General features: G+C 41.2%; 1 protein-coding gene across 2 annotated transcripts in view; it reads right to left on the bottom strand.

The window, feature by feature from the left end:
- Positions 1–7,989: 7,989 nt before the first annotated feature.
- LOC122865799 (leucine-rich repeat transmembrane neuronal protein 4) overlaps positions 7,990–15,215 on the bottom strand; it is a 99,056-nt gene continuing 91,830 nt past the window's right edge. Inside the window, exon 3 of one of the 2 annotated variants that reach the window (XM_044174667.1) lies at positions 7,990–13,678. In XM_044174667.1, coding sequence (XP_044030602.1) covers positions 13,358–13,678 — 321 coding nt within the window. In that variant the 3' untranslated portion in view covers positions 7,990–13,357. The remainder of the gene's footprint in view (positions 13,679–15,215) is intronic. The other variant, XR_006375545.1, reaches the window with a different exon arrangement.

Consider the following 15,215-nt stretch of genomic DNA (forward strand, 5'->3'; position numbering starts at 1 on the left):
GTAAGAGAGGTCCAGTTCTGGAGAGTGATTGCACCCCATGAGAGAGACTAAAACCTCCACACACGGGAGTTAAAGATGGTTTTGTAATAAAAAAGCAAGAAACCCCATGAGAGACATCGAAACCTCAGGTGAAATGGCTAGTGAAATTAAGGAGTTGTGCTTTGCAACTACCTTGCCAAAACAGAAAATATCTTTGTAGTAACACCACATTAGTGACCAAAGATGTAATATTATATATAATTTATTTTTAAGATGTAATATTGCAAATCACTTTGTGTGACAAAAAGTCTGATATTAAAGCCTCTTGTCTACACTACTTGTACTAGATTTCACTAGATGCCTGGGAGCATTTTGGTTGAAATTTGTCTTTAGTGTATAACGTGGCAAAGGTGGAGGGACTGTTCGGTACAGGACCTTTGGTTCGGTATGCGACTTCCTCGGATTGTTACGCCCTGTGACCCAAACTATTACTTTCAAAATAAGGTATTTATGTTGACTACTCGTATGTGCGGAACAGAAATTCTAGAACGCGAGTTTTACCCGGAACGTTTTGGCAGTGCACCAGTTGCTGTCTATCAGCTGTAGCATGCTAGTCGGCTTAGTCCGGTTAGCCAGGTTAGTCAAGCTCATGTAGTGTCTCTGCCTCTGAATGGCAAACACATATGAGAGACCAGAGCTGGAGGATCCTCCCTGAAATTTAGATCAACTGTATGGGAGCATTACTGTTTCCTGGTTAGTTACGATGGGCAGAATGTCAAACTGTGAATCTCAAACTGTATGCCGACATCGTTCAACTGAAGTCGGATATGTGTGTGGAAACACTTCAAACGTGCCATTTACGACGGCATCACCTGAATGTATTGATTAGGGGAACGAGACAAAAACAGACTGGGAGGCAAGTCCTTTTCCCCACAGTGTTCAGGCAGCCTCTCACTGCAGATTCAGTGCCAAATCAATAACTAATGCTATAGGAGTATGTATCGCTGCAGATATGCGACTGTACTCGGTCTATATATACAGTCTATGGGTCGTAGAGAATACAGAATTTAAGCATGTTTGTCAAAGTGCTTGAGCCCCGCTACAATGTGTCTTCTCGTCTGCATTTTAGTCAGTCTGTTGTGCCTTCTCTGTGTGAGTTGTTCAGGAATTATCAACAGTCTTACAATGGAGCATTACTGACATTTGTGTAATTTATTTGTTATTTATTTATTCTTGTTGACAATATGAAAGTATCTGAGTGCATTAACTGTTACAGTAAGAATCATGGCCAATGAGCCACTGAATGTTTACATTTTTCAAAATAAATTTGTTTTCCCTGCTGTACCAAAAACGTACCGAACTGTGACCCTAAAACCGAGGTACATGCTTAACCATGAATTTTGTTTACTGTTACACCCATAATACCTACGAAAAGTAACATATATTTGTATACAACCCATGTAATTGGGAGCCACGAGGCAGTTACATTTATTATTAGGCACGACCTCTAGCGGCCTCAGTAATTATGACGGGAGCAAAGAAGGAAGTCAGATAAGAAAGCATAAAGAGCACCAAAGTCCATGTAAAGAGGTGGGCAGGGTAGATAGATGAGTCAAACACAGGACTTTCACCTGGAAGACTGGGGTTTGTGTCCCATGTGAAACCAAATGTCAATGTTGAATTATATTAAGTTATGTAACCTACATAAGTTAAGTCACATGACTTAATATGAGTTACTAATGTAACTTACTTATTTTAATCAGATCAGAGAAGAGACAGTGTGATCAGACAGCTCTGATCATGATGGGAGTGCTGTGTGTGTGTGTGTGGGTGTGTTTGTGGGTGTGTATTGAAACTTGAGGCAGCAGTGGAGTTCTGATGTGAAAAAAAAGCTCAAAGAAATGAATATAACGAGATCAAACCTCTTCTGTCTAGTCCTCCTTCATGCAAATTGTGGACAAAGACGAGAAGAAAGTAAGCGCTGTTAAGTGTATTACGTGTGACGGACAGGCACGTCACATCTTTTAAAGTGGAAATCTTTAAGATTTCAGTCCTGGTTGAATTGGTGACACCTAGTTACTGGTGGTAACAGCAAATGTGGTGTAATACTACAGGTCACATAATTCAGGGGGCAGCAAAACAAACTATTGTCGTTTTAATAAAGTCAGGCAGTAAGCCTCTTTCCACCATTCTGTGAGCAACCGTGATTTGATTTTGTGCTGCACACGGCACAAGTCTGCGAACAGCAGGGCACAGTGAAAGGAGTTGGTTAAGTTACCTCGCTGAGAAGCTGGATTTGTGCAGCCTGTCGCCTGCAGCTCTTCATCTAACAGCTCACTGTGGCTGCTCCTTCAGGTTCATTACTCCCTGCAATATTTTAAACTGATCCACTGTAAAGAAATGCTGAAAATGACCGTTGTCTTGTTTTCTAGATGCATTTTTGATGAACAGTAGCGTTCAGTGTCAAGCTCACTGACAAACACATTGCATTTTCTGTGACTACCACATAATAGAAGTCAACTGGTGTTTTGCCAGTTAAATGCTTTTATTGGGTAGCTGCAGCAGTAGAAAATGTTCAGTTTGCATTAGCAGTAACCGGGAATGTCTCCACAGTGTTCGTAATACTGTAAATGTAAGGACTTTCATTTAATTTCATCAGTGGGCCATAGGCTCAGTCACCATTGTGTTAACTCAGACAGTGACTTAACAGACATTTATTTAAATGAACATCTTCGAGATTGCCAGCAAGTGAACTTTTAAGATGAAATAATGAGTGGATTATCCATGCTGTTTCAATCAGCAAGAGAGGAATAACAGAAAACCTGGATGTATTTTACTCATCTGTGAAATTGGTGCCGATCGGGTCTGTGTCTCCATTGACATGTGACATTTCTCGGTTCTGCATGGGTTCAGGTCCCAGCTTTAAAATAATAGACAGGTCCAGTTCGGTTCCGGGTAGTACATTTCCGGGTCTTTTTGGGTTCGGGCACACATATTTGGAACCGTGAAGACCTCTAACGAGAGGTCGAGGAGCGCAAGGGAGAGGGAGAATAGCTACTGCAGCAGTACGGACACAGGACAGACCGGGGCTAGCTCGTTAGCATGCTAACTTTAGTTGATATCTCTGCAACACAATATATAGACATCTTTGACATAACGTCCGAAATGTTACTTCTGCACATTATGTTGACAATGTTAGTTCATTTTTTGAATGTTTTAAATTCTGGCCATAACACATTGCAGCTTTAACTCATCAAATTAAGTTATTTAGAAACAGTGTTAGATTAGTCGCATATACTTACCTAGCATTCATTATTAACTTTCTCCAGAAATTCTTTATTTTTCTGATATAAAAAAAGTAACATGATGGAGTCTGTCATGTGTCTCAGAGGAGTCAGATGGTCTCTCTGATCAAAATTAAAACAAGGTAAACCATGATGAAGATAATGCACTTCAGACACTTAGTGCAGTGTAAAGCACAGGAGTTAAAAGGGTCGAAGTGAATAATATTGTTCCTGGGATATTGTGACTGTTCTAACAAAAGTCATCATGAATGATAAAACTGACACAGGAAATGATACACTTAAAAAAAGCTTTGGAATCCAAAGCATTTGTAAACTGCGATTTTCTAGTGGGTATAGCATACACAATTGAATTACTTTAATTAAGTGTAAATTAACAAATAATGTTAATCTAACGTGGAGTGAGAAAAAAGAAGTTAAAAAGGCAACTCAAAATTGTATTGAAGTTTGTTGCCTTGAATTTTTGAGTTTTCTCAACTTTTTTTACACTGCATCTCCAACACATGTTCAGGGTAAGAAACCTTTCCCCATCCTGTCAAACAGACACACTAGGTGTGCCCAGCATGGACCTCCCCCAGTTGTGACTTCATCATTTAATCTTTGTTTGGGGGGAGGGCTGTTTTCTCACTTTCCAAGCACAGAGTGATATTTGTACATCAGTAAACCATGCTCATTTCATGGCATTTCTTGAAGCCAGACTATCAAGCTCACTGCTGACCTTGAGATCATGAATTCTTGCCTGCACGCCCTGTGCAAGCTTCATTCATGTGCAAAATGTGTACAGTACCAACCCCATTTTCGAGTTTCTGCATCCTCAACTGCCTTCCCTCTTATTTTGTGACACAGTAGCGTAGGGGGGTGGCTGCTGATTAAGCTTAAGCTCATTGCCCTCCTTTCAGAGGGCTGCTTTCCCTCTATTACACTCTAAGATTTTGTCCAGGAAACCTTGGTGAACTAGAATGTGCATGTTCAAATCTGTCTGTCTGCGACCTGGCAGCTAGGCTTTGCTCTGCTCTGCCACAGGGGGATGGACTCTGCCTCTACTGAATCCTCTAACATAATTTTATTACTATTTAATGTTTTTTTGCGCTCTCACAAATGTTCACTTTTCCCTGCCTGGTTATTGATATTTTCTAGTTAATCTGTTGTGCACAGAGCAGTCATTAACAAAATTATATTTTTCAATTACTTAGCAAGCAATGAATTTCTTAAAACATCTAAAAGAAAATACATTTATATTGGGGAAGCACTGAAAAAAAAAAGACGGCATGAAAGCACAAAACCAAAAGACATCAAATAGAGCAACATGTAAACTCTATTTTTAAATGTTGACTGCTCATTTCAGGTCAAGGGGAAGACACGGTGCAGTGTGTAAAAGGAAAGTGCCAAAGGGAACTGCAAAAGGGCTCTCTTTGGCTTTCCACAGAGGGCAACAATTGTGGGTGAAATTTACTTAAGCTAGCTCCAGACTGTGGCAGGACACAGTTGAAAGCCTGTGTAGGTTGTATGAGGACAAGACATTTTACATCCCTGAGGAGCTCCATTACTTACAGTGGATGTAGGGCTAACAGTGCCATAGAAGATAGATCTTTGCCTGGTTTCAAAAAAAAGAAAAAGAGCGAGAGAGAGAGAGAGTTGCAGTTGCAAAACATTGAGAAACAACCTCAGAGTGTCTCAAACCCATGAATTTCCCACTGCCTTCCAGTCGAGAATTTCAGCCCCACACCACCATCACACTGCTTTAAAGGTCACTGAGAATCAAACACTGCATACTTACCAAGCCACCTGACCTGGCCAATCAACCACCAGCCACGGGCTTTTTCACACAGACTGAGATGAGGTGGGCTGTGTGCAATCAGCTGAAAGAGGCTGACCCTTCAGCCATGTCAGACCTTTTTTATTAACCTTTCAGATAAGCTGTGCCTTTGCAAAAGAAAAGCTGGTATCATAAACACAGCAATTTTGATATAATGCTGCTCATAGCATTTCAGTGTATCTTGTACAGTATCTTGTAATGCCTATAATAAATATACACACTTTGGTTATGTTTTTATCATGCAAAAACGGGTACATGTCAATGCATGTATCCATAAGCAGTTAGCAAAAGGGTGATGACCAATGTGTCACCTAACTGATGGTTACCTGGATACAGGTTTAAACGTGTGATTGACGTTTGAATAAGTACTGGATAATTTCTTGACGTTCGTGTTGACGTTACTCCAGAGGGTGTGTGATCATTGGAGGAGAAAAGTAAAAGATAGCAAGACCTCATGTCCTGGAAACCGCTGTGAGCCGGACTGTGAGCGGGCCTGTCATGTTCCTCCAAGGCGGTGATGGCATGATGTGTGCATCTGAAGTGACAGCAGGCTGAAGCAAACAGATCTCCCATCTCTGTGACACTGACGGTACTCCTTCGCCGAGGGTAGGCTATTTGGTTCACTCAGAACAAGTCAGAGGCATTTGTCAAGTTTACTTCCTGGGTGTTTATATGACAGCACTGTTTCCCAAAAGTTTATAAAATAAACACAAACTCTGAAATGTAGGTTATGGGGCTGCTGTCTTTGCATTTTCTTAAGGTTTTTCCCCTCAGCTGTGCCTGTTCAGTATTTTGGTGACTCACTGTGTGAGGAGAGGAGAGTCACAGTTGCAGGAACGTCATTGGCAATACAGTGGTATTGCTGTGGAGCTAAGATTTACTAAATTTTTCGCCATCAATCACCTTTCTGTTTGCCCCATTTCCCAAAAGCATCTTAAAGTGGAGCTCCACCGATTTTACACATCAAAGTCTGTTTATAGGTCTTGGGGAGTGCTACTACATATGTGGAAAAAAGTTGTATAAAGACTTGTTGTGGCTCCAGGGGCGGCTGAAAAATGCCTCAAGTGATGTCATTTGAGTTAGTGTCAGTTGGGGCTGAAGACTACAAGTTTGAAAATGAAAAAAATCTGAGGGTGTGGAGTTAGAAAGAAGTGAGCTTACCAGACCTCTGTAGCCCGCTCCTCATCTCTGCTTGAGGCTAGTGGCTCGAGGCTACATTAACTGCTACTAGCATAACACACCCACATCTCTGATGGAACGGTCGGTGGTTGAGTTGCATTGTGGGTAGTGTAGGTGCCAGGTTTTGAAAAGAAAAAAAAATCATGGAATAAAAAAATATCTTATCTAAAACTGCTTTCAGCCCATAGTGGAACTAAGAGTATCTTAGGCTCGAAGAGTAACTTAACAACAGGCTGAAAATAAATGTTTTGTTGTCTGTCTGTTGCACCTCTGTCCATACCCAGCACACCCAACAGTGATGTCAAGGTGTACTGACACACCCTGAAGTACACTTCTACATCATTGCAGCAAGGTGAACACTTAAACTTCTGGTGCTCAACAGCAAGATTTTCAGCAAGTAGATTTTCAGAAACCAACCTCTTTTAGCATGCTGGCAGGTTTCTAAAACACTAGTATGTTGCGTGGAACTTCTCAGAAACTCCAGGTAAAGGGGAGGACAATCTCCTCACACATTGTGAGGGGACTGTCACAATGTGATCACAGACCACAATGTGAGACACATTGTGTTTCTTATTCTTATGGTGCCCTTTGTAGATCATGTTGCTATTTTGAGGACACCCCAGTCAGGCTAACCACAGGTTGTCAAGTGGCTGCCTGCTGAGTGTGATTTTGTTCTCTCTCTTTGGACTCTGTGATTGCAGTCCTGCAGGTGGTGAAAGGTCCGGATTACACTCATCACTGTGATTTGTTTAGATGTTTGGATGGGTGTTGAAATGTCTTTAACTTGTCAGTTACAGTCCAGTCCAACAGAATGTGCATTAAAATATTTTTGGACATCTTACTATGACTGAAATGAATCTTTCCAGACACAATTGTGGCACAATTTACCAAGGGCATCCTTAAATTAGAGCAAGGAATTGAGAAGACAGCAAGGAAGCTCACAGACCAAAGAAACCAGATCTGCCTCAACCATGAGACATTTAAAGCCTTATCCCAAACAGCCAGAGCCGGATTCTCTGTAAAAACCACACGGCTCGTAAAATCCTGAAAAGGGTGCAGAAACAACTGCATAATGAACCGATGAGACAAGTTTATTTTACCATCAGTGTTTTCAGGGTAAATCATCAACTGCTAGCACCAAAAGCTGGCGTTGTAAAGTACCTGTAGAAACAGTACAAAGGGAAACAGGGTAACAGAGAACAAAAAAGTCCCAGTTGAGATGTGGGACGACTGGGATTCTTGTTGTGACTGATGCATGGGAATCCAATAGGGTGTTGGTATTGTCACGTTCAAAAGTTGTCATTTGTCATTTCTGTCACTTTCATAAAGTTAAAATGAATGATTTGAGCTTTTAGTCCTGAGTAGCTCCAAAAACACTGGATCATACACTTCCCATATGATAGTGGACTAGCCTGGTAACATGTCTTTCAAAATGTTAACACTTAAAATGCAGGATTTCCATTAACATTTGTAGTCTCCAAGCCCAACCAAGAGATGACCCTGGTGACATCATCACTGGTTATTTTCTTAGACCCCTGCTCCTTCAGAAGCACAGAAGATAAGAAAGCTCCCTTATAACCAAATAAAACAATATACTGTTACAATGACAGTATAACTGTGTTCACAGGCGGAGCAGTACTGCCCATAACTGGTCATCTAATGTTAATGCAAGTTACAATACAGCATATTCAGGTAAACAAGTCATCACAATTCTCATCTTTAGATGTTTATTTCTGATATCATCATCAAAATTTTTACAAAACAATTTTCTGACAATAATATACTCAAAGAAGAGCCATATTTTTGCGCTTGGACCAGGTCTCCACAAAAATGCTTTAGATCTGAATACAGTAAAAAGAACAAAAATCCAAATAAGAAAAAAAAAAAAAATCAACAACAAACCAACTACCAAAGAAAACAATGCAGCGCATATTTACACCCTACAGAAATCAATGCTCTCTGCAGGAAATGAATGAGAGGGAGAAAGCGGGGGTCCCCTGGTTTGTATGGAAAGCATTTAAGAGGCAGCAATTTGATTTGAGCCTGCAAGGAAACAAAGACTAATTCTGATATTGCTTTCTGTCAGTTTCTCTCTGCTTTCTCTCTCACTGCACTCTTAAGCCAACTGCAGGAGTAGAATGCAGCCCATTTAAATAAAAACCTTCCTTTCTTCTGTGCTCACATTAAATCCAATTAGGGGCGTAAACGGGCTTTGTCAGACAAACGAAAAAGTGTGTTTCCCTGACAGAGGTTAATGATCATGCCTTCCCTTTCTGTGTCCCCTCTGACATGAGCAATGGCAGAAAAACAGAGTCAGGACAATGCCGGTCAGAGGTTAAAGACTTCTGCTAATGTGAAACAGCATGGAACAATAACAATCAATGGGGGCTGGGCTGGCCTGAACACCAGTAATGGTGAAGTTGGTTCAGAGGAGGTAGAGGAGTAGGTGCTGCTATACTGTAGATACACACAAACACACAGGCCATCTGGGTACATGCGGGGTAGCTAACTCACTAGCAATGCTTCCAGTCTCTCTTTATGCCTTTTAGCATGATAAAGTTATTAATTCTTACCACTTTGCAGTCTGTACACACACTAATGACACACTAACAAAAACAAGAAACTCAAATTGGGAATCTAGAAGTGGCAGACGGGGAGCATTAGCTTGTTTTTTTTTTCCTGCTTAGCCCCCCTACCCGCGCGTATACTTGCTGACTCTCTGGAGTCATGACAGTGTGCTGTATGGGTATGCCCCAGCGCTGCCTGCGGGTAAGACACAGATGTATGGCAGAGAAAGAAAAGCTGCAACTCCACGTCTGTCTTGGAATTCATTTTTCAAATCTGTTTATCAGGTAATGGATTAGAACCTACTGAACCGTCGCAGATGGCCTTGGGTGAACTAGAATAGATGGGTGCATCAAAACCTGGAGTACTTTATTATCATTTATCAAGGGATGTGGGTTGCTCATCTTTGTAGGTTTTTTCATTTGTGTATACGTATTCATGTGTGATTGTTCTGTGGATAAAGGCTAGTTAAAATGGATTCTTGATAACGTAGTGTAAATTATAATTTCAATTCAAATAAAGTGTTTAAAACATGTGAGTGTGTCTGTTTATCTTTGTATGTGAGCATGCATAATACATACAGTTCAGAAGATGCAAGTTGATTTGAGTATGCCTTTTGTTTTGTTTGTGCGTGCCATATGTAGCTCTACAGAATACTTGCGTGTGTGATTTGCAAGTGTCTGAGTTTGACTGAAGCAGTTTGTGTCATTTAAGTGGAAATGAAGCTGCCTGGTACATTGAGAAACATTACAAAGCTTTCATTGTAACAGAATAAAATGTCCTTGCACTTACCCATTTGTCCCTCTATATCCTCCCTATTGTACAGCATTTCTGGCTCCCCCTCTCGTCTCCTCTGCATTAGCTTTACCTCAGCGCATTAACACTGAAATATGAAAGTTTTCACTGCAATTCTTCAGACCTTTATTCACCCCACCTCGAGCAAAAAAGAAAAGAGGGGGAAAAAGTCCAGTGGGGACTTGAGCCCAAACTCAAAGAGTGAAGTGGGGTGGGGAGCTTGGGGTGTACAAAACCATAAACAAACAAAGCAGAAGAGAAAATAAAGCCTGTTGGCATTGCGGGGCTAGCACAGACGGTCCTGGAGTTCAGCTCAAACATGCGTCATTAGCATGCAGCGCCTGTGCTTCCAGCTCTCTGATGGCAAAAGAAATGGACAAAAGACTAAATAATTACTGGCAGCAGGATTCGAACATTCCGCTGAACATATCCAATTTTATCAGGGAGGTAGTCATGATTAATCAATCGCTTATTAGTAGCTGATTTAATTGTGAACATAGATTTTTATTAGCATTTTCTAATTACACATGAAGGGCAAAGTAGCTTTGATCATTTTGTTTAGACTGAATTAAACCATTATCGCTGTTCTGAAAACTGAAGTAATTACTACACATGGGGTACTGGGCTTTAGCAGGAGACTATTAAAGGGAAAGTCTGGCCCTGGAGTGAGTGCCCAACACAAGCATCTTTCTCTGCTTAACAGCCTATATAGTGCCAGGGAATTCTTTAGGCGAGACAGGGGCAGGAATGGGTCAGCAAACAAGTTGCTTTGAAAACAGCAAAGTTGTCCATGACATGTGCTGCTGGTTCTAGGGCACTCTAGACAGGAAATATCTCCCATACTGTTTGTCTCTGGTTCAGCACTCCTTCCTAACTGGGCATACTTTCCCAAAATATCAGCATGCGGACAGAAATAGAACATCATTAAACAGGTTCACCCGAGTCACCAAGAGGCAGACATGAAATTCAGGACAAGGAGTTAGCAGGGGTGATATAGAGCAAGGCAAGACAATACATGGATAGATTTGAGAGAGCTCCCATTATAAAGACATTGGCACAGCTGCTATTACAAAGTAAACTCCACCAGCACTATTAAGCAACTGTACTGAGCGAATCAACTGCTTTTTATGCAATGTCCTGTACACGAAGGGGACTGAACCCTTCTTAGTCGTGAAACCATGTAGACCTTTTGGGTCACTTGTTGTTTTGGGGCTGGTTTTTGGTAAAACATTTAACAAAATCATGGCACATCAAAAATAACATCCTTTACAAGTTAAACTCTTGGTATAAAGAATAGCACACTTCTTCTCCCCGAGTAGACCTTGAAATGGCAAGATAGTGTTGAAATTCTTAAACGAGAGGAGTGGATTGGGATGTAACTAACCACACATCGTACGGCCACCTCCTGCAAGATGAAACATGTCTGAAGTCAGAACAGAAAATATGGATCTCTATGAGGTTTGACGCTTGAAGTACATCACAATAACAGGGCTCCCAATCTTCCCTTCTTCATGTGTTTCAGTAAAATGATTGGATTTGAGAAATAACCTCGGTAACATAATTTGTGTTTAATGGTAGAATAGTGACGGGAGCAGATAGAAAAATATTTATCATTGAAACAACAGGAGCGTTACAATAGGAACCTCTTCACCGAGTCATCTTGGTAACAGATTCCCACTGGAAAGTGAATAAGGCTCCTCTTCTGTTCACAAGCAGTTTGTGTTTCAGAAGAAGTGAAGTTCATACTTTTTTTTCTTCTTTAAAGATTCACTATTTACACGATAAATAAGTTCTATTCGATTTTGTCCTTTGATTAGTCTTATAGAATTTCTTGACATCATCTTTGAACACCTCAAAAACTGTCTGTTATGCTCCAAGCCAAAAAGACAAAATAACAAAACAAAACACAATTCCCTATTTTTTTCTCTTATCTTGAGGATACACCCACTTTAGTGGAAAATTTTGGCCCCTCGCAGTTTTTCATCTGTGGATCAATCAGTTGCGCTGTGGGAGGACCAAGCACAGTTTCCACAACTCCCAAGAGTATGACCACTGACAAGTAGAAAACGACCACGGAGCACTGCTTGGATTAAGTCATATTATATGACATCGCAGCCATATATGAAGTCCTCATCAGCTCCATAAGTCAATAAGTAGCAGTGCTCGACACAGTGGCCAAATGGTTACCAAGTGCAATAAAGTCCTGCACTGCAGGCACGCTTTCTGGAAAAGAAAGGAGATGTCAGGCAATATTCCCAGTACAGCCCATGGGTTCTTACGCAGGTCAAAGAGAAGTCAACATGCTGGTTGAACATGGCCCCACTAGGCACTGATGTTCTCTGTGGTGGAGGGGAGACGGGAGCACATGGGAGCACACTTTGCCAACCCAGCAAGATGGTGCTCTCCAAATTGTCCAGTGTGATGAAAGTCAAACATTGACACAACAATGTTTCAAATGACTGTTTGGGGCAGTGAGAGTGGTTTGACCTTCAGTAAAGTGGAACTTTTTTAAGAATATGTACAATACTTTGCATTCAAATGTACTTATTTTACCACATAAATTCCCCATGATTACCTCTTTAAAGCATAGTGAATCATTCAGCTGGGATATAATCATATACAAAGACCTGCCATTCTGCTGTGAAAAGGGCCCCTGTATGTTTAAGAAATGTATGGAACATGCCACGATATCTCCTCTAAGTTTCTGTGGTTATTGTTGTTCATTGCATCGCCAATATCATGGATAACAATTGAACTGATGTTGGGAGAACCGGATACATCATAATGATAGATATCTTTAACATTTCAGTTTGACTACCTCACTTTATGTATCACATGACTACTTTGCTAATCTGTAAAGACAAGCCCAGTTCATCTGAAACCACCAGGGGATTTGATTGTAATTGTGAATGTGAGTTAACAGAGGCTAGTTTAGACGACCAACTGGCATTTTAAGAATGCCCTCAGCTAAAGTAGCTTATGTGCATTAAAGGAAAAATATAAGTAAACTCTTTGGTTTGACATGCACATTAATGGAATTCAGCATGAGATCCCACATCTAAAGAAACAAAAGAAAGTAAAACAAAAGAAAGATAAATTCTATTAAAATTACTTATCTTGAGAAAATGACTCATCTTCATGAAATAATGACATGGATTTACTTTTGTTAACAACTACCAACAAGATATTTTAATAATAATCACAGTAAGAAGCCCCTTTCTCTTCGAATGATGTCCAGCTTCATTTTTTTATATCTTTTATGTTACTGCTCTCACTTTTTGTGATCGAGAACTTGTGTATATTGCACTTCCCCTTTCACTCCTGACTCAGCGCAAGTGGACTGCTGTTATGCTTGTGAACAGGTGCCCCATGATGTTGTCATGGGATATGGCAAAGACCAGATTTGGAAACAAAGTAATACTTTTTGTCATATGCTGGATTACCTCCCATGATTAAGTAGTAAGGAGTTTTCTATGAGGTGCTTTGGAAAAATAAATCAAAATGATCTGCAAGGATGTCTCCCCCTCTACTGTATATTAGTGAGACTATGTTTCCGATGCCAAATCCCTCCAGGCAGACTTAGAAAATTTCGTCCTCTAGTTCACATACTTATGTTCTGAAAACAAGGCCCCACTGAATAACCAGCTCGCCTGCCCCTTCATTTCAAAGTCATGGTGAATAAGAGGCCCTTGCCCCACTTCTAACAACCAGGCTTGGCTCGCTAGCGTCCAAATTTGAGTGTGCCGGTGCGCTCGGCGGGAGGAAAAGGACCGCTGGGACCTTCAGTCGGTGGTCTGAGGGGTGGTGGAGGAGAGCGAGGCCCTGGCACAGGGGCACCTATGCTGGCAGCAGTAGGCACGGCAGGCAGCGCTACTGTCTGTATAGCGCCCCTATCACACGGCCCCAGGTCCTCCAGGCTCTCCAGGCCTTGTGGGGGTCCCTCATAGCCCATGTTGAGCCGCAGGGGTTGATGGGCCTGGCAGTAGTCTACGATAGGCTGTTCATAGCGGTAGAAGGTCAGCGCACCCAACTGGTGGGGGACCTGTTTAGACGGACAGACAGCACAGAGGAAAAGATAGAAAGAGAATGTAATGGAGAGGAAAAAGTCGGGGTAGAGAAGGAAATACAGGAAGGAGAAGAGGGAACAAAAGGGGACAGAGAAAAAACATTAGCCATACAAATTCTCAGAAAACCGTGTCCTTCAGATATACCAGAAACAGATTGTTTAAAAATATCTATTTATGTTCCCATACACCCAAATGCTGCTTTTACCTTCTACAAGAGGATACTGATCAATACTATACAGTAAAAAATGTCCTCTCGCAGTGAGCAAAGCTCAGAAAATTGGTGATTGATGACTGAAACGATTATGCACCAGAGTTAAGTCATTTAAAAGAGAAGTCAATAGTTAAACTACAAAATGCTTGATGCTTGTGTTGTGGAGGGCATTTTTAAATCAGATTTTCACCCCAATTTCTGCATAGTTTTTAGTTTTTTAAAATAACAAAAATAACAAGCCATAGAGTTACTGCCGCTACAAAAGCCACATCTGTTTTCTTTTCAAATGAATATTACATACTTTCAAATTATATTTAATTTTTCCAATGCAGTTTATTTGTCACACAACATTTTATTGTGCCCGTGTTACTCCAAGCCTACAGCACAGTTAGTTTGGCAGCTCACTGCTGGCCCTCTGCAATCGTCCTCACATGGTGACCACCTGAGCCTCCGGCTACCCAAAACCCAATTGCTGCAAAGTTCCTACACAATGTGCACTGTAAAGCCTCTGTGACAACTGCTTTTTACAGATTCTACATTTCATGTAGTACTCTTCCTGCCCACGACTTGTACTGTAATGCTCACCGTGACTGTCAGAAGAATAAGATGTGCATTTGCATGTTTAGGTAGGCATGTATGAGTGACACACAAACCCCTGCTGGGTATGACAAAACCACAGACGCTTTTGTGTTCAACCTTTGGTACAAGAGCTGGAGCAAATAGGTCTGTGAGCTCTCTCCGGTGCCATGTCACTTGTGTCACAGCCAGGAGCACTCGTCACATCTGGCTATGTGTCTGGTCTTATGTTCCCTCCCCAAACCTTAAAACAGTGCCAGACAAACAGATGAGACTCTCGTGACACTCTGTCTCCCTAACTTTAAATCACACACTTATTCGCCTCAAAAAGGAGGCCAATTAAGAGATTTCTAACAGGCCGTGAAAACAGCAGGGTAAGATGGCAGCTGACCTGGATTAAACACAGCAGCCTGGCAGAAAGACAGATCATCAGATCTGTACACGCAGGCGACAAGAAACACACAACAACAGCAGGAGCTACAGATATGACACCGACACGGAAGACATGAATAATACAACCCCTGACTCTTGAGGAGGTGTTGGAAGCAGAGCAAGTGTCACAACTGCACAATCTTCCATGCACATCCATGATATTTTACATTTAACCTTAACCAGTGATGGTAACCAGATCTTGAGAACAAGATCTTAAGGTCTTAAATGCTTGACAAAATATTATTTACAAGAGAGATCCACTTTATTTAATTTGTTTATCCCTGTTAGTATCT

The sequence above is a fragment of the Siniperca chuatsi genome, linkage group LG18 (genome assembly GCF_020085105.1).
Source record: "Siniperca chuatsi isolate FFG_IHB_CAS linkage group LG18, ASM2008510v1, whole genome shotgun sequence".
NCBI classification, from domain to species: Eukaryota; Metazoa; Chordata; class Actinopteri; order Centrarchiformes; family Sinipercidae; genus Siniperca; species Siniperca chuatsi.